This window comes from Drosophila guanche, unplaced genomic scaffold, assembly GCF_900245975.1.
Source record: "Drosophila guanche unplaced genomic scaffold, DGUA_6, whole genome shotgun sequence".
Taxonomy (NCBI): domain Eukaryota; kingdom Metazoa; phylum Arthropoda; class Insecta; order Diptera; family Drosophilidae; genus Drosophila; species Drosophila guanche.
Window position 1 is genome coordinate 18228639 of NW_022995743.1, and position 20273 is coordinate 18248911.

General features: G+C 41.8%; 1 protein-coding gene across 2 annotated transcripts; it reads right to left on the reverse strand.

Annotated features, from left to right (window-relative positions):
- Nucleotides 1–117: 117 nt before the first annotated feature.
- Nucleotides 118–9571, reverse strand: LOC117592169 (integrin alpha-PS3). Of its 2 annotated transcripts, none has more exons than XM_034285763.1 (8): nucleotides 8827–9571; nucleotides 3976–4966; nucleotides 3803–3905; nucleotides 3151–3735; nucleotides 2951–3080; nucleotides 2529–2891; nucleotides 1579–2467; nucleotides 118–1517 (listed from the first exon to the last, which is right to left on the reverse strand). In XM_034285763.1, exons 1-8 carry the CDS (start codon nucleotides 9018–9020, stop codon nucleotides 1413–1415), a joined length of 3360 nt encoding a protein of 1119 aa, XP_034141654.1. In that variant the 5' UTR covers nucleotides 9021–9571; the 3' UTR covers nucleotides 118–1412. The 2 variants fall into 2 exon arrangements, with proteins under 2 accessions (XP_034141654.1, XP_034141653.1); XM_034285762.1 differs by lacking the exon at nucleotides 8827–9571 and adding an exon at nucleotides 5820–6175.
- Between the last annotated feature and the right edge of the window lie 10702 nt (nucleotides 9572–20273).

Genomic DNA, 20273 nt, shown 5'->3' on the forward strand with positions numbered 1-20273 from the left:
ATAATAATACACATATGTACATACACACCTACGTCCAAACATAAAATACACATATACGAAAAGGTAGACATCAGTCAAACCATTAAAAATAAGCATTTCCGTGTGCATATTTCTGAATACTTTCGAAAAATCACAAACTAATTTTATTATGGATTGCTAAAATAAGGGATAACACACGTTCGATACTTTTAAAAAGGCCTAGCCATAGTCAGTCTTTCTCGTACATATGCAATTTTCAAGCAACCACACTTACATATCTTGAGCAACTACACTACTTTACCCAGCAACAAACATATTATAACCAAGCGTGCACATATGTATGTACATATGTACTGTCGGTACACTTACATACCACGACAAAATTAAATAATTAATTCAGCAAAACCTACTCAAAAGTATTTCTGCCAGACTTCTCGTATAGTGTAATTAGTTAGTTAATCCATTTTAATCGTTCATAAGAAATAACTACATGTGTGTACTCTGTGTATGTGTACATACATATGTATGTACACATATGATGTTTAGCAGCCTTTTTCGACTGCTTCAAATGTCACTGTGAATATGAAATAAATGGTGTTTTAAATGATCGCTAAAACTTTTTATGTTGGGCTACTTTGTATTAAAACTATAATTAGTTGTACGAGACTTAGAATTAATTATAATAACTGCATTTTACCGATTCTAATTAATATGCTTAAACGTAAAGTACATTTGTACCAATAAGCATTTTTAATTTGTCGTCACATAAGTTGTCTTATTGTTATATGCATCTTTTAAAACTTGTTATCCTCAATATAAAATCAAATTCCCTGAATTCACACATTTTCCACTGATCATTTTCTATCTGTACCATCTATGCAAACACACAAATAAAATCTTAATTTCGGTATAAAATCTGATATTTTAGAAATTTCGGCTGCACCGTTCCTACTTCCTCTTATATGTAATACTAAAATAGTTTCTACAAAAGCTTTATTGTGCTCAAAATATACTAGTTTCGGTTTTACAGTTGACAGTGTACAGTGTACAGTAGATCCACTAAAACTATTCAAACAATTGATTATTACAAATGTTTAATAAATATTTACAAACAAATGGCAATAAAGTATGTGTTGCACACGAGGCACTTTTTTACATAAACTAATTGTCGTTGAACTACAAATTACAAGACACTTATCATAGACCACTAGGAAGTTAAACCAACTAGAACATTCAATGCTTTCGTGGTTCATAAGCGTGCAGCAATCATTTAAATTGTGAGGACATTCGTTTATCGACCTTATCGATTTCGATTCGTTTCTTAAATGCATGTGGAACATACTCAGTGTAGATAAACAATTTGTAAAGGCGTCTTTAAATTATAATATTAGGATTTGGTATCAGTGAAACTTGCAGCTTGTTTTCGCCAAAAGTTAGTTATTGCCGTCGCTATTTAGGTTCTCAGCCTCGGGTTCGTCGGGGCTCTGTTTCACCAGTCTATTCAGCTCCTCCTTTTTAGCTCGATTAAAGAAGCCGAACTAAAACAGGAAAATAAACTTTCAGTTAATGACATAATCAGATTTTGATCGGGATACGCACCTTGTAGAGGGCATAGCTTATCGCTGAGAGCAGAAGCAATCCACCGATTATGGATACAATTATGATCCAGATGGGAGTGCGCGACTGCAGATGTTTGGATATCACATTTGGCTCAATCTTCCGATTGATGGAGAACGAGCTGCCGGACAGGTCTCCCTTTTTCAACAAGTCCATGTCGGTCAGGATGACAAAATACTCCCATGGATCCAATAAAATAGCATTGACTTCATTGAGGTCCACGGAATAACGCACATTCAGGTTGACAGGCTTATCCGCCCTAAAGTTGTATACATGCATCTCGGCCCGTACGCAGATCGTCATGTCGGGATCCCTGCAGTTAAACACAATTGTGCGATTCACCGGCAGCTTGCCCTTAAAGTCCTCGCTGAGCAGGTCATGCGCCTTTGCGTTAGAGATGCGAGCGTACTGCTCACGGTTGGCAGTCAGCGCCTTGAGATCCCGTCGCTTCCGCGTCATTGAAGCGGTAGCCACCCTATCAGCGTCGAGCTCTTGCCAAGACTGATGAACATGCCCACTCGTCGTGATATCGTATCCCTGTCCATTCTGTCTAAGCACTGTTCGCTCCGTGCTCTGAATCCCGCGTGGGGTGGAAATTTCTATTGGATCGAGGATCAGCCTGGTGTTGTTCTGATTGAACAGCTCTATACCCAACAGCTGAGCATCATAAGTTGCCTGCATCTTCAGTGTAGTTATGTTGATGATGGGGATGACGGCGGTCGATCCAGCAATCTTATACGCTATGGGTATAAGAAAGGACAATGTCAAGTCGTCGATAATACTGGGACCATTGCTCTTAATCTCATAATTGTTGATTATTTCCGCAGAGTTTTTGTAGTGTTCCAAGTCAATTTGGCCATTTATTTGGCCCCTTTAAAGGACAAGAAAAATTTGAGTTATTCCCGTGCCTGTACAGAGCACACGTTTCTTACCCTGTGGCGTCTATCTCGGTGTACTCTCTCAGACTGATCACATTCGTCTGCCTATTGTCCATGGGATTCTTTTCATAGCCCGTGCTGAACACCTCGGCGTTTATTATGAGTGCTACTCCACTCAGAGTGCTTACGTCGAAGCTAATAGTGATGACATCCCTATCCCCCTTGGCCAGCGGTCGTCCCCGGTTCAGATCGCACACCATTCCCGTATCGCTCACCCTGCAATTTCCCGGTATCTGAGCGAAGCTCAAGTGGGGCACGCTTGTCACATTGAATTGTGGCAGATAGGCAGTCTCTCCGTTGTTGGTGATCTCGTAGTTCAAGCGGATAGTACTGCCACTTCCCAGAGTGTAGGTAGGGCTAGAAAACAAGACTCTTTTAGAATGCTACCAAGCCATATGGCACCTGATCGAGGTTACCTCACTTCCTTGCTTTTCACTTGTAAGTCAGCAATACATATATCAGTCGCGCAACCCGTACTGAAGATGATCTTCTCGGTGTAGACTTTCGACTCTGAGGGATCAACAGCAACACACGTCTGGCAGAAATCTTAAAATGTTGGGAAAATTGTATTAAAAATATTTCCTATCATTTGCAATTGTAGACGCTTTGATCTCACCCTCAGAATCAGGGACTTTCTTTGTTAGTTCGTAGTGCATCTCCAGCTCGATGGGTGTGAATATGTCCTTCTCACTGTAGCGCACAATGCACTCAAACACTCTGCACTGTTCCGTCAATCCTGCGTCGACTGTGAAACTTATTTCATGGCTTTGTGTCTGAGTGAACTTGGCTCGTTTTAACTGTGAATCGATGACGATGCGGATGGACATTTCCTGCTTTTGGACTGCTGGCGCTGTGGCCGTGGTGGTTATCCCATAGCAGGCTGTGATTGCCACCTTGTCCTGCTCCGGCTTGATTTCACGCGACTGCGACTTCACAGTGGCTTTTAGTCTGACAACTGGATAAGCACGATACAAATAGACGGCCTCAGCGTTCGGAGCTCCGATTGCAAAGTCATTAAATCCATTGCCATCGATATCGGACCCACGAGAGAGCCCATGTCCAAACATATGAGCTCCATACTTTGAGGGCAATGCCGAAGGAGAATCTAGCCGCTGGCTTGGCAAGTTCCGCAAACCATGCTCGCTACCCAGGTAGATGAAAACCGATCCATTTCCTGCAAACGGCGCACCCACAGCGATATCTATTCAGAAGCGGAAAACGAAGTTGTGTAACAAGTGCAAAGTTCAAAGCAAATGACAACGACTAACCATTGTAGCCATCGTGATTAATGTCTCCCAGGCGGGTTAGCGTAGTCCCAAAACGGGCCTTACTGGCAATGGGTGATCGCAGCAGTTTCGACTCAAAATTGAACTGCAATTGACAATATGGGTTTAGGGATAAGTCACATTCACAGCGGGCATTCGGACTCAGTCATACTCACAAAGCCCTTGTTGATAAAAATGTAGATGGCACCGTTGTCGTGAGAGTCTTCCTGGGAGTGTTGGGGGGCTGAAATCACCACATCCGTCCGTCCATCACCGTTGAGATCTTCGGCGAGCACTGAATAGCCAAAGTACTCCCCAAACTGTTCACCGCGGAACACATGGAATTTCTTGATGGTCTTGCCCAGCACATCGAATATATATGCCTCGCCGGATTGCCTGTTGGCCTGTGGAGCGGTGGCCACGTACAACAGATTGGTTAGGTTGCTGCTGTCGAAATACCCAGATGCCACAGCATAACCAAAGTATGAGTCATCCTGTTGACCCCAGTTCTGGGGCTTGGGAATTTCCGGGACGAAGTTATCGGGTGTGTATTCGCTGGAGTCGCTCTCCCGTGTCTTTCGGCGCAGAGCGCTACTAGTGTCACGCCGGCTGACGCTTGGGTTTTCTGAAGGGTCGACTCGCCCATAGAGTATCACCGATCCTTTCCACGTGTATATGCCGGGGGCACCAATCAGAAATTTGCTGTTGTCGTCCGAAACATGAGCACTCAGTCCCAGCTCGCCAAGAATGTAGTAGAAGTTAATTTCGTTGCCACTATCTGCCTGCACCACTTGATCCGACTTTAGTCGCAACGGGGAAATCCGATTCACGTGCTGCGGACTGCTAGCCAGGGTGTTTTGCACCCAATAGCACACTCCATGCATATGGTAATCCTTTGCACTAGGAGCATAGAATCGTGGGGCGCACACAAGCAGCTTGTCCTCGTCGCTGGTGCCGCCGTCCATCGAGCCACCCAGCCATTGGAAGTCCTTTCGCTCCGAGTCGAAGGTGTACTCACTGTACGGAGCGTCTCTGTTTCCATTGGGATCGAGGACATATGGGTTGCAGGCGCCGGTTGTCAAAGAGCATCTGTAAATGGCGCCGGTCTCGTTGATTTGGCGCTGTGACTCCAGGGATGACTGAGCTCGCGGGGCTCCCACAATGACACTGAAACGATACAAGGAAAATAAAGGTAAGTACCCGTATATCGATACGTACACACATCCATACATATATGCATATGAATGTATTAGTCAGACTTTGAAGTCAGTAAATATTTTCTATGTATCATTCATTAGTCGATTTTTCCATCTAAATTTCTGTCAAGTGGAAAACGAGATAGCGCATGAGACTGCCCATGGGGTGTGCGTCTTCCGATTCGCTTTGATCCGTAGCGTACGTGTGTGTATGTGTATGTGTGATGTGCAACAGGTCTCAGTTGGGTTGGTTTATCACCGATTTTACGCTAGCGGCGTTTGACTGTGGCAGCAGGCAATCTTATCTTAAAGCGCAGAAAACGAATCTGGCAACGTTGGCTGATAACAAATTGGCATTGACTGTTTTAGCTTGAAAATAGCGAGCTTTGATGCCACAAAATGAACATAGTATGTATGTATGTACGGCAGAGACAATATTTGCATTTATTCCAGCTCTTCCCGTTGCCACCGCACCCGGTGGGGCAGGGCTGGTATCTAAAAAATATGTTTGTGCAGTCACCTCCACGTTATGTATGGATAATTGATATTGAGAGTATGACTTCATCGTTTGTGCACGGTGCGAGTTTGTACTCAATGTTTTTCACTGTACTGTGCTTCTTTGTCGCTGTGGTAGCCTCTCCTCTCAACCTTCTCATTCACTTTTACTACTACTATCATTTCGGAGTTCGATTCCCGCCAGCGTGAATCATACGAACTCAATGCACAACCTGTTTACTCTAACGGACGCCGCTCCAGCTGCCCGCACCCAGCAGCTCCAAAGTCTCAGAGTTTGAGAGCTTCAGAGTCTTCCCCCGCCCACTTACCCTTTCGGTCGCAGGCTCATGGTATAACCAAAATATGACGCACGCACTTTGGGCAAAGCGGTGGCAAACTGCGGATCGTTTATCTGCCTGTTCGGACGAGGGGATAAGTTAAAGGCCCCTACGCTGACCGCGAGACAGCAGAACAGCAGAATTACATCCAACATCAGGATCGACGAGTGACCTTGCCGCGCCATATCCTCAGTTGTGGGCAGCCTTTACACGCCTTGTCGAAATATTTAAAAACTGGTTAAAACTAGACAACTTCAATCTTAGACGTTTTTCCGTACTATCACAATGTCTTGGCACTAGCACTGAATGGCGTGGAGAACGAACACACACGTCCGCTAAGACTGAAATATGAAAGTCGAATAATCACGTACTCGACCCGAGCAACGGATGACTACCTCAATGAGAGCGCGAGCGCAAACGCGCGAGAAAGAGAGCCGTCTGGGCCCGTTTGTGCCGCTGATGAGAGCGAACCAAGCCAAACAACTGTTTCTCTCTGTATCTCTCTCCTCTTGCTGCTACTCACTTTACCGTTAGCTTCGCCAAGGGTTATACGCCATATTAGATTTTTTTATAGTGAAATCAATTCAATCAATATACAAGTGGGTGAAGAGTGTTGTAACAGCCCCACGCAAGATTCAAGTCGGACATCAGATATCCGATATCTGCAATTTTTGTAAAGTGCAAAAACTCTTTGGATTAGTCAGTGCTTTAACGTTCAGTTCAGTTCATTTTAAAGGGTTTATGCTACATTTTTGTATGAGTATGCCCGCCAAACGGGAGTCAACACTGGGTGCAAGTCACAGGCACTTGGGACACGGGCTACCGGCTCGAAAATTTCTTCATGAGGAGAACAAAGAAGGGCAAAGAAAACAACAAGCCCATATTTGTTTTTGTTTCAGCAAAGAAATCGGGATAAACGATATGTACATACGTATGTTTGTACAAATGTACGTCTGTATGTTCGTACACATGATTCGTTAAAACAGAGCGGAATTTCTGGTTCCGTTGTTCCCCAAGAGTGAGTCATACATACCCATGAAAACTGTCTCACACGCATACCCTGCCCCGCTCCAATGTTAGGCCCTTGTGAGTGCAGCGAAGATGCTCGCTTTGTGTAAACGATGGACTGTTTATTGAAACGGCCAATAATCCATGTTGAGACCAAACAAATTTTCGCTCCGATGCCCGCTGCCACTCCGTCAGCAACGGCATTAGCTCAGGAGCAGCGACCAGCAAATGTTTAAGAACAAAAGCTACCACGCTGAAACAACTTTTGTTGGATTTTTCGGAATCGGGTTTAATGACCAAGAGAAAAGCGGCTAAAAATATGTGTGTGGTGTCAAGTCGGAGTGGGAGGGGAGGAGGATGGCATGGCTGAGGCGCCGTTGCATTACAGAATGCAGCTGTTGCGTTCGCTGACGCCGTATCCCCCTTACTCGGGTTCTGATTGACAACTTATGTATGTGAGTCATGCCTCAGTCTGAATGGTTGCATGGCTACGCTCATTTTCCAGTTCTCTGTTCGATTCGAGAGACCACGACCACAGTCCGTAGAAATGGTAATAAGTATTCGTATGTTTTATTACTCGTTACTCTAATGCTTTCCCGGAAACAATGGAAATATTCTGGTCAACTTCAATTGAGGGGAATGAAATGGCAAATTGTCGTGATTTTACGCGCAATTTCCGCACATAATTAGACCAGTAGTTTGTATCTGGCCCTTTTAGGTTTCCAAGTACATACATGGGTACATACATATGTACCAGCAATAAAAAAAATCTTGGATGAGGAAACGGTTCAGGAAGTATCAACTCACCTCACATAATTTGACGTACTGCTAACGAGTTTTATATTACAAAAACAAATTAAAATGCAATTCTTGGCTCTCATTTTTCTCTAATTGCTTACTGCTAAAGTTATCTTCAACAACGAAGAGAATCGGAACCAAACCCATAGAGGGACTATTTATCTCGCAAGGTTTACTTTTTAAACTTAAAACTCTCTGATGTGAGCCGTTCTCTGAGGTGTGTGATGTCATTTCTGAGCAAAAGTCCCGTCAACAGGTCTACATATAATACACATAAATATGTATAAAGTCTCAAGCGAACTAGCTACCTAAGTATGTAGGTCATCAAAAACACACAGAGAAAAGTGTTGAAATTTGTCAATTGTGCGGATCGTACTCGGCTGGAGCCGAGAAGAGATCTCGGATCTGTGGCAATTGAAACTGATGGAACTCGAAGCTAATTTTTTGTTATTATTTTTAGATATTGCTGTCTGAAGAGAAATTGTTTTTGAGTGGTTTTCGAGCTGAGACTTTCCTACTTGTTCGGCATGTTTATGCAGCTGCCAGTCGAGATTGATGGTGGGAAAACAGAAATCGAGTCGCGGCCGTGGACCCATTTACGATTGCTGGTTTGGCAAACTACTCGGCCAAACGAAACATAAACGAGTAGGAAAGTTCGTGAGACGTTTTGTACGCGTCACAACTTTTATACCCGGTACTCAGTTAGTATGTCCCGCCAACACGTCCTTTTAGCTCGCCACCCTCCCCCAGAGCGAGAAAGCACTAGCAAAGCTGCTGGACGGGGTGGGGGTAGCTATTGAAAATTAATTTCTTCATTCTGGCTATAATAATAATGCAATCTAATCCCAATTCGGATACAGAACATTTTTGGACCTATGTGGGGGCTCATTTTTTAAAAACTCTTGTATCAATGTGATATCACCATTGTCTCCATCAGAACTCGAAATCGTCAATCGTATATTTAGCAAGAGACTATGAGTCTCAACTTTTGTTTCCATGTGCCAAGAGTCTCAAAATATTGACAAAGGTGCTCAAAGTTATTAATTCAAACGTATTGGTTGTCTTTCACAATCTCAAATGAACAGAAGGTGTCGAAATGTGTGTGTGGAAACAGTGCAAATATACTGGGCCGGGGCGGTTGTCGAATTATTTGCATACTCTTAGAGCCCCTCCTCGGTGCTATGCAACTCACCTTGTCGGTCGTATCACAAGGGTGTATCCGAAGTAGGAGCTGCGCGTTTGATTCAACTGAAAACTCAGATGCCGGGGGGTGCTTATCACTAGGTTTGCACGCGGCGAAAAGTTAAAGCCATCAACCAGCAGGCTTGGCAGTAGATGCAACGTCAGGGCCAGCGTCACGATCATCCAGAGTCGGCAGTTATCCATTTTTAAGTCGGTGATTGAATTTTCATCAAAATGTATTAGAAAGTTAATTAAGTTAATTTTCCTGCTCCGGCAAGTCAATAAATCGCAGGTTTGATGAGAGCCGCACAGTCACTGGCAAACTACACACTCGAAAATCAGGATTCGCTAGCACAAACTTACATATTTATTTTTTGATTTATTGAATTTAATTGACGCTCTCTACGCACACTCTGGAACACTTTATACTCGCTTTGACTCTCGCGCATATGCACATATTAAAGATCCCACGAATTTACATTTATTTAATAAAGCCCGGCAAAGTCTCCCGCTTTCTTTCGCTCCGTTCTCAGATAACTAAAGATGTATCTACTTCTGCAGACTTGAGAGACTTAAACGAGAAAAAATAGGTTGACTTGATATCTGTCGTTTAAGTCGTGCCAAGTTGTAAGATTTAATAATTACTGGTTCATATTATCTACACAAATGTGTTTTATTTCCGTAATCGCTGCCGCAACACTAAAAGCAGACTAAGACGAGATCTTGTGTGCCGCGCCACCGAACTTTGGACGACTCTTTTCACTCCCCGACGACTCGGAAACGAATGAATTGTGCTTATGCTTGTGCTGCCGCTGCCGCTGCCGCTGCACTGACGCTGCCACGAACAGTCTGGTGCTCGACTGAGATCGTCCATCCTACACATTTGTCAAAAGCAATATGTGAATGTATAAATAGTTTAAGCTGAAGTCTTTGTTTTGTTTCTAGCATAACCATTCAGAAAATTATCAGTTAAATAAATAAATAAAATCCTTATGCACTTTTGAAAACACTTTCAACAGGACAACTTGTTCGACCGTCCCTGATCCTTTGCATTGATCACGTATTGAGCACTGGTAAAAGCGTACGATCCATACCCTACCATCGCGACGAAGTAAACAGAATGGGATCGATATTGGCAAAGAAGGTTCGCGGATAATTTCATTATTTTTCATGAATTTGGCTTTGCTTATTTATTTTTCTACGCGACCACTGCAAAATTCCATAGATGCCGCGATGCAAATTTGTACATAAGTTTTGCTGATTGTTTTCGACCATTTCGAACGGTGGATATTCTTGTTGTGAGCGCCAGCACTGCAGTGGCAGCGTGCACTCCCATCCCATTGGTATGCTACGCACATACAGACATATATGTATGTATGTATGTATATGCAGTGCCACCAAACACAAACAAAGTCGACTTTTTACAGTCGACGTAGAGGGAGGCTTGTAGAAATCGTATTGGGCGGTGAGGGGTTTTACTTATTGCGAGTTATACTCTTATGAACTCTAAAAGGGAGTTTTTGTGCATATAAGAACACACATATTACGTTATAATTAATAATAAAATCGAGTATGACGCAGGCCCGCACCGCAACAAACCACACCCCAAGCCCCGTCGCACATCGCAAGCACGACATTCGGCGGTGCCAATGAAAATGAAAAGCATGTGGCGGATATAAAGGATGCCGATCACGATTCTTATGTGGGTACACTCCCGAAATGTGCAGCTTATGGGCCCTGCCTGCCGCTGTCATTGAACTTGGGGCCCACTAGCTATAAGTAGTGCCTTGTTTATACAATAATGAAACTGCTTATCAGCTGGAACCTAGGCTCGAACATGAACATGTATACATACAGTTGCTATGCCCAGTATGCCTCCAGCCCAGTATTGGGGTAGGTTTATTTATGATTCGCGGCTGGCATGAACTTATTTGAGTATCTACGAGGGTTCACTCAATCAATTAGAGCGATTACACAAGTACACAGAACAGTGGCCGGACCTGAAAAGCTGAAAAACAGCATTTAGTTCTTGGCTGACCCTCAAGCGTGTGGGTCTCAGTAATTGCATTTGTATGCTGTTTATCAAGGCAATTGTAAAACAATAAAAGCCAATAGGGAGAAAGTGCATTCCAGGCCACAGAGTCTGTTCGAGTGTGCTGATAAGACCACAAAACGGCTTTCCCCATTCCCCAACGACTTGGAAAGCGCTGCCTGCCTAATTTTAATTCTAAATAATATTCTAGTTAGAAGTTGTAAACATTCAACGGTTTCACACTTTTGTTTATTCCCCAAATGCATCATACAAAAAATATCTAAATTCTGAGTGATCAAGTAAAAATGGGAAATATCTGATGTTCCCAAAAGGGAAACATTGCAGTGGTAAGTGCTTTTGGCCACGCTCCACCACCCCTTGGCGTCGCAGTTATTGAAACGCACTTGTAATTATGTCCGCCAGCCGATTTGACAGCAATTTTATATGTGCATTTATACATACTAAGCATATATACACACATAAGTATGTACGTACATACACATACATATACCAGACAACATCGCAACGCAAGTGCAGAAGATCACTGAGATCAACAGAGGCACCTGCTGCTGCGCGTAGAGTGGTGAGTGTGGTGAGGGAAGGGAAACCATGATGTAGCGCATAATTGAAGTTCATGACCCAATGGTCGAAGTCAGACGCCCCTCGCACGAGTCGTCTTTAAGAGCCGAAACAGCTATTTCAGTTCTACTGCAAACGGGAGCATCAATTCCCCCTGCACGAGGCGCAAATTGAATTGTTGCAGCGAGTTTTAGCTTATGGGATGAGATGCAGTTGCCACTGAGTCAATGATTATCTGTCGTCACACTTGGCGGATGTTAAAGGCTCTGCCACAGCACTCCAGCTAGACCCGATTGCATTGTAAGTTGCTCTGTTTTATCAGTTTTACTCGGAGCATACATAGATACATATGTACATAATTACATATGTACTTACCTATAAATACATACATATATATGCACATATTTACATACATAAATACATATGTAAGTACATAAGTAGAAGCTGGGCGGACGTGAGACTGAGGTGCACCTGTGACACTGTTTCGAAGTAGCGCCTCCTTATTTGGGCTAGGCACCCCAGGCAGCTTCAAATGTTAAGAGGAAGTATACGATTAGAGAACAATGCAGGTGTATTCGCTTTTGGCGTCACCGTCAAACGAACAGAGCTTACGTTTGCCGGATCACGGATCGTTTAGTTGAACACTAGAAAGGCCAACAAAACCCAATAAAAATCGAGGATCTGATGTGATATTTGCAGTGCGTTCTGCGAAGAGAAGGTATTTCGAAAGGACAATAAAACTAAATGACCACCAAACCAATCAACCCTTTTAAATTAAGGGCCAGCGCCAGCGTTATGTTGGGCTCATAAAAAATGGGTGTCTGTTATTGATCTAGTGACCTAGTGGAAACCGTGCGTGAAAAAGTAGCCGGCTCTGGCACGCAACAAAGACAGACGACGCCGCCTACATAGTTATGCCTTTCATGCGAAAATATCTTCCATAAGGCATAAACTGAAGCACTTGCACAGCATGCAAATAATTGCTAGTATCAATACAACGTCCTTCCGGCGCTGCGGCCCTCCGCCCGACCGGTCATATCGAAGAGTGTGACAAACATCGAGTGTAATACGAGATGAACCTCTTGAAAAATTAATACGTTTCGTTAACTATATACATACATATTTATATGCATATGTACATGCACAAGTACATGTGACGTAGTCTCATACCGTATAAAACTGATTAAAAACATGTTCAGACATGTTTAGCTGACGGTCAAAAGTAAAAATCATTACTTGTTGTAATTGTTTGTTCATCATGTCCGTGTTGCGCGAAACCGGCACTCGCTTGTTACGTTTTCGTCATAAAAGAATCAAATTTTGTTATGATTAAGGAACCAAACCAACTTTTTCTGAAAGATATGGGGCTTAGAAATGGTCTGATGAAATTTATACCCGGTACTTGAAAAGAAATAAGGGTATATTGCATTTGTGCCCGAAACTTGATGTATCAGTTGTGTTCAATGACATAGTAGTGCCGGACCTTCTCACATTCAAAGACTTTTTTGAGACACTTCCAGACTTTCAATTTAAGCAAATGATAGCTTTTTGAATAGAGTGGAATGTAGGCTTTAGAAAATCAAATAAATCCCTACACATTTGCATTCCATCTTCTTGTTTTTCATAACTTTTGACGGATACCCTTGATATGGGCTGTTCATTGAAATAGTAGTGCTGAGTGCAAGTACTTCAAAATTATTAAAAAACAACAACAAATTCGAAATTGTCACCAAAAATAAACCTAATCTGTTATATTAAATATTTTGATGTGAAATGTGGACATGGATGTATTTTTGTTTTTGGAGCTTTGAAGAAATCATTGTTTGCTCCAGTAGAGTATACCTAAGATTTTGGGTAAAAGCTAAAGCCAAGAGGTATAATGGAATTTAAAACTAAGTTTAATGTGCTCTTACTATTGCAATTAACCATTTTAACTAGAAGAAGGTTCCTTAAAACTGATCTTTTATGCTAAAAACGTATCTTTTAGAGGTTGGTCAAAGATGGTCGAAGGCAAGGTCAAGGTCTTCAATATCCTCAAAAGTTTTGAAAACAATTTTATATCGCTCTGTAAGTGTTATGGCAGCTCGTTGACGACTGACTTCATATTATTTAAATGCAAGAAGTACCAGAAAGCTACGCGCTTGGTTCTGAAGGTATAGGGGTGTGCGGCTAAAGTTCGCAAGAACGCATGTGGCTGAGCTGCGTCACAGTGAAAATAAAATGAGAAGGGACGTGTGAGATCATTGCATAAGTTAGAACGAGACAATGTGGGTGAGTTTGTTCCAAACATAAGTAATCAAAAACCAAAAATCAAAAAATCCAAAAATCCAAAAAACCAAATCATCAACAAGGCCTATCAAAACATGACATAGTCAAAAGCATGACATACTTTGGAGGTAATTAGATCTCTCGGATGATATCTATGATATTCCCTCGTAGAGCACATCCAGCCGATCTGCCTGATCGTAGGAGCCTATAAGAGCAAGGTAGAAGGCATCCAGTCTTTTGTTACCACCGGATGGGACGCAACACAGGACAGCCCTTAAAATCGCTTCCTCAAGAACATAGTCCTACATCGCGTGGACCGCACTGAATGCGTTAATATGTGCGCTGCTGGACACTCGCAGGGGCAAACATGCTTTTGGGACTCTGGTTGTCTTCTGGGAAAATGGGTGCGAAACGATGGCAGGCTGCGGCAACGGCCAGTACGTCAGCCAAATGTCTTAAACTATAATTCGTGGATACAGAATATTGAGCTACTCTAGCCCTACCCTATCCCTATCGACGCCACAGGCTAACGGGGCAGTACGGCCAGTGCCGTAATATCGTATTTTGGATTATACAATTGTGGTCGACTTTTGGCCGATGGCTAATTTTGTTTTTACCAGTCCAATATGTTTCATTGTGTAGGTTTTAGTCAAACAAAAGAAAAACGCATTGCAAATTCAGGTCAGATCCAATAAGAAAGTATGTTACAGGCATTGTTATGACCAGTAAAATGGCAGGCTAAATTTTATCAATTGTACCTTAAAATATATTTCTAGCTAAAGAAATTAATGAAAAGTGAACCAACAAAAGTGAAACAACAGCAACTGTTGCAAAATGAAACTGGCAAAAAGTAAAGTTAAATTCTTTTTTTCTGTGCGAGTCTATTAATTAACAAATTGTATATTGTTGAAATATGTATTAAAACTGAACTTGTTGGATACGAAATTAATGGCATTGTCAGGTTGTTTTCTATAGGCTAGTCGACCTATGGTTCAGGTGTTTAAAATGTTTCTCAAAAGCCCCTTAACAGGCCGACAAATTGCCAACGCGTACAACTTAGCAAACCCCGCAGCTTCCATACATCTTCCGGAAGCAGGAGAGCAACATCAACATCCCCTAGAGCCGCACACTACAGATCCAACTTAAAGACAGAGTCGCGACAGAGGCAGAGGCCGCACACTGCAGAAGCAGAGTGTGAATGAGAGAATGTGAAAAAAACAACAAAATCTGCGGGACGGGGTGGGTTTAGCCACTGCAAATTAATTACTTCATTCTGGATATAATAATGGTCCAATCGGATCCCAATTTGGTGATCTGATAGATATGGTCATTCCCTACGGAACGGCGTTTTCTTTTATCTTAAAAATTGTAGATTTGGGAGGTTTTCGCCCTTTTCCAGGGGTGGGTAGGGGGCGGGGCTAACTATACCCGGTGCCAAAAACAATGCGTCTACTGTGGCACGAAGAAGATTGCAAGCTTCTCTTTTTGTTCAGAAAATGTTGAGGTTAATGATACGTTTTTCCGATTGATTCGAATTCGTAAATTAAGCCACCATCGCACCATCGGGCTGGTATCATCCCCATTCTCGACAGAAGGGGAATACTATTTGGAGGGCCTACTCCAGGCACTGTGGATGCAGTCGTAACCGACTCCTGCTAAGGAGTAGATTTTTAAGCTCTTACCAAAATAACAAAAGAAACGAAAATAATAAGAAACAGACAACATAGAACAAGAAGAACAGGCAGAGACCGGTTTGCAGCCGGGAGAAATCTGAGCAGCTTATTCGGTCATTCGCGAAATTGTAAAAGAAAACATAAAATACCTTTTTATTAATATTACAAATATACAATTAAAATAACATTAAATGAATTCCTTTAATACCTTCCCCTGCCCACTCCTCACCAAGGTGTTATAGTATGGTACCTTATTTTTCGCGGATTTGAATTTAAAATTCAACGACCGTTAATGTTCGTTCCCACTAAATCCGAAAACTCGACGCCATGAAAATACTCTTCTACGTTTCATGGTAACGATCTTCTGTCAGAAAGTTTTCAGCCCAGTCCCAGTATTATTTCATAGATTTCAACAGATGGCGCTTGTTTGGTTGTTCTATTACTTGACAATTTTTTGTGCACAAATTAGAATTTTTTGTTGGTTAAATACCAAAATTTGGTATTTGTTGAGCTATACCAGTCATTTTTTATAAAACTTTTAGCCCAAAAGTATGTAAGTAAATTTTCCTGGCTAACAGGAAATTGACAATTTTTAGTGTGTCTATGTATGTAAAAATGTAACAAAGTTCATAAGGAGGTGAACAAATAGGGGAAAATTACACTACTCGAAAAAATCGAATTTTTTTCCGGTTCGAACCAAACTAACTTTTTCTGATAGACTGAATTTAAATTTTTCAAAGAATTTTGGTTTTTATACCCGGTACTCGAAGAGTTGGTAGGGTACATTGTATTTGTGAGGAAAAAATGTTAACCGTGTTAACACACGGTTAGCTAAAACCACAATAGATGCATTCCTGAGCTTTATAAAATGGCTAAGTTTATTTCCACCAGATGTTGTAGCATTATTCAGTTATATGAAAAGAAGAGCGCTACCTTTAAAAACAAATGCAAAAATACCAGACTTTGAAAGAAGTCTTTTCTTTAATAAAATTCTGCCACAGCAAAAATGAGAAGGGACGTGTGAGACTCTGCTCTATTTTGGCTATAATAATGACCCAACTTGAAATACGGTTTATTGTATTTGTGGGGAAAAGTATATATGTTGTTGATCAGCACCAATAGCCGAGTGTATCTCTGTCTGTATGTCCGTCTTGTTTCAGAGACTATAAGAGCCAGAGTCACCAAAGTTTGTGTGAAGGGTCACGTTTTGACACACTGAATAAAGTTTCTTTCCAAAGCTCGTAGTAGGGAATGACCATATCTATCAGATCACCGAATCGGGATTAGATTATAGACAGAATGAAGAAATTAATTTGCAGTGGCTACCCCCACCCCGTCCAGCAGCTTTCCTTTTGCTTGCTTGTGCTTGTCATTCTCTCTCGCTCGCTCACTCTGCCTCATGCAGTCGGCGTCACTGGGCGTGTTGGCGGGAGAAGTGATCCAGATGTAGATGGCAGATGTAGAAAAAAGTAAAATTTAAAGGTTTTGTAACACATACGAAGCGTCTCACAACCGTTCTTAATAGTTTCTGTTTCCTTGGTTATCTTGCTTAACTCGAAATCCGGTAGAGGGTAAACCAAAGACCAGGTTTCGTTTGCAATGAGAGCATCGTATTCTTGTTGCATGGACCTCGCCCACTCAACCGAATGCTTGCTTTTTATAAACGAAACTTGAAGAGTAAATAGGGTATATTGTGTTTTTGGGGAACAACTGATGTTTGTAACGCACAGAAGGAAACGTTTCCGACCCCACAAAGTATATATATTCTTGATCAGCAGCAGTAGCCGAGTTGATTGAGCCATATCTGTCTGTCCGTCCTGATGAGCGCCTAGTACTCAGAGACCATAGAAGCTAGAGCCACCATATGTTGCACCCAGATTTCTGTATGCTCACACTGTTACAAGTGTATTTCAAAAATGAGCCCAGCCCCCTTCCGCCGCCGCAAATCTGCGGTATTCACAATTTTAAAGATACAAAAAAACTAAAAATGCCATTCCGAATGAAAAATGTATTTGCAGTGGCTAAATCCATCCCGTCCTGAAGCTTATATATGTTTATTTTGCTCATTCTCTCACTCACACTCTGCTTCTGCAGTGTGCGGCCTCTGCCTCTGCCGCGCCTCTGCCGTGCCTCTGCAAGATGTAGTACTGAGTACCGGGTATAAAAGTTGTGACGCGTAAGAAACCTCTCACACGTCCCATCGCGTTAAATCTTGGTTGGGGCTCGGAAACAGGTCCCCAAAAATACAATATAACCTATTTACTCTTCGAGTACAGGGTATAAAAATGCCTTCTTTGGGGGCCACTATAAATTCAATTTTTTAAGCGAAAAAAATTGTAGGTATGGCAAAAAAGGTATAACGCGAAAGATAAATAGCAGTAAAAGTAAAATATTAACCTTGAAAAAAATACCGCAAAAGTAAACTATTGCCTAATTGAATAGGGTGTAACGTCAAATTTAAAAAGAATCTAGTCCCATTGTAGCTCAGATATCTTTAAGTATAAATTACATGGAAATGTGTTTAAATTTTTGTTTACATTAAATTACATTCGTCCAACCACACCCAAACCACAACATTTATAAGCCTGTGTCTTATGCGAGTGTAGTTGGGGATTGAAGATAAACACTCAAGCATTACTGGAGGACAACCAAAGAGGAGAGGATTATGAGGCGCTGTCTAGCCAATCGGAATGACTTTTACTTTGATGTAAAGTGCCGACAGCCAACAAGGCCTAAGCGAACGGCATACGAGCACAAATTATAGAGACTCTTAGTCTAGACTGGCCAGCAGTCAGACAGATTAGCACAAAGCAATTTCTTTTTGTCATCAAATATCCTTGAGGCACCGCAAATTACCGTCACCTGAGCTTGAGCCGGCCCCAATACAGCTGACTGTCCCTCGTTTCCCACCCTCAACTGCCTTTTGCCGGAACTAACTATTTTGTGAAGCGTAATCTCGCCCACTCATCAATGCAATGAACAACAGTATTAATTTATTGATATTCAAACGATATTCAAAATCAAACATACCATTTCAATACTTCAATGCAATGCAATGTAACTTCAGTTTGTGGAACTTTATACTACATATGTACATTATGTGAATGTGATTCCATTCATTCACATGCCAGAGCAAGGTCCGCTGCCTGGCTACCATCAACAGCTGGCTTAATACACGTCGGCACGCCATTTCCTAATAAAAAGCCCCACGCGGTAATGACATCCAAGTCATTCAATGTCTTTATACTCACTCCAAAGAGTTGAGGTGCATCTTGGCAGCTACCTGCAGTTTGTTACTGTAGGTATCTGGCAAATAGATCTAAATTATGAAGCTGTTTGCACCATAAAGAAATCGTTTTTCGCGCTGCAAGCCACTTTTCTCCTCCACACAATAGACAGTTAAGGCCAGAGATGGCCATATTTTTATACCCGGTACTCGAAGAGTAAATAGGGTATATTGTATTTGTGGGGAATAACGGTTGTATGTAACGCACAAAGGGAACCTTTTCCGAACCCATAAAGTATATATATTCTTGATCAGCATCAATAGCCGAGTCGATTGAGCCATGTCTGTCCGTCCGTCCGTCCGTCCGTTCTTACGAGCGCCTGGATCTCAGATACCATAATAGCTAGAGCCACTAAATTTTGCATCCAGACTTCTGTATGTCAAATTTCAAAATTTGACAAATAACCGCTAAGGTACAGATGTACTACTGAGTGCCGGGTATAAAAGTTGCGACGCGTAAGAAGCTGCTTGATTTCACGAAATCTAATGAACGCCGACATCCAGTCTCTTCTTGGACATAATATATGTACATAAGAACATATTTATGTTGAACATATAGGAGTACTTTGTAAATATGTGAGTCACCTTTTGAACCTTTCATCCTTGTAGTGAAGGCATTTTTCTTTGTGAAATTTTCTCTCTTCTGGAGAGATTTTCATCGCAACAATTTTCAATATTTGTGTGTTCGGTCCCCATGTGCCAACTGTCCTCGCTCTGTGAGCCACAGAAATGACTGAAACATTCTCGTTCCTACAGTCTATGGACGTAGACGAACGTCGTCTCCCAGATTTTCATCCAGAGGGCCCTCGCGCTGCCCGCACTGCAAGTCTCTGTTCATTACATCCGGCACTTAGAGAGTAAATAGGGTATTTTGTATTTGTGGTCGGAGCAATGTGAGTAACGAGCGATCGTCCGAATCTTAATTCGAGGATCAGATAGATACATATGGCCATTCTCTACTGAATTGTTTTCTCGTATCTTTAAAAGTGTGGATATGAGAGATTTTGGAGCAATTTGGAAACAAACTTTATTCAGTGTGTTATAACGTGAGTCTTCACACAAATTATGGTGACTCTTATAGTCAAACAAGACGGGTATATAGACAGACTTAGACTAAGTATACATATGTATGTACTACATACATATGTACTTTATGGGGTCTCATCGGGGGCACTCATCGAGTGCCAAGTATAAAAATCGTAAAAAATTATACAAAATATTAGCATTAAACAGCAAAAATACAGCTTATTGTTTTAGAAGTAATGCACTTTATATTACTAGATTTGCGGTTTTGATCAGTGTGCAGCTCTGGGACTTGATCTCTTTTTCTATTTGGCTCTCTCGCACACACGAGTACGTGAACTTAATTACAATTTTGTTTACCTTTATGACCATGAATTTGCAAAGATTTTTCGCGGCTCAAGTGGTTTAACAATTCAAATACTTTTTATTTTACTTTTCTGTATATTTTGAAAAGTAAAAGGTTTATTTTGGTATATATATGGAGTAGGTGTTTGCTCATATTTGCAACCCAAAAATGAGTAGAAGAGCTGATCTGGCAGGAGAGAAACAGTAAATTCCCCATCCCCATAAAAAGTTAAATGTTTAAGTTTTCGACT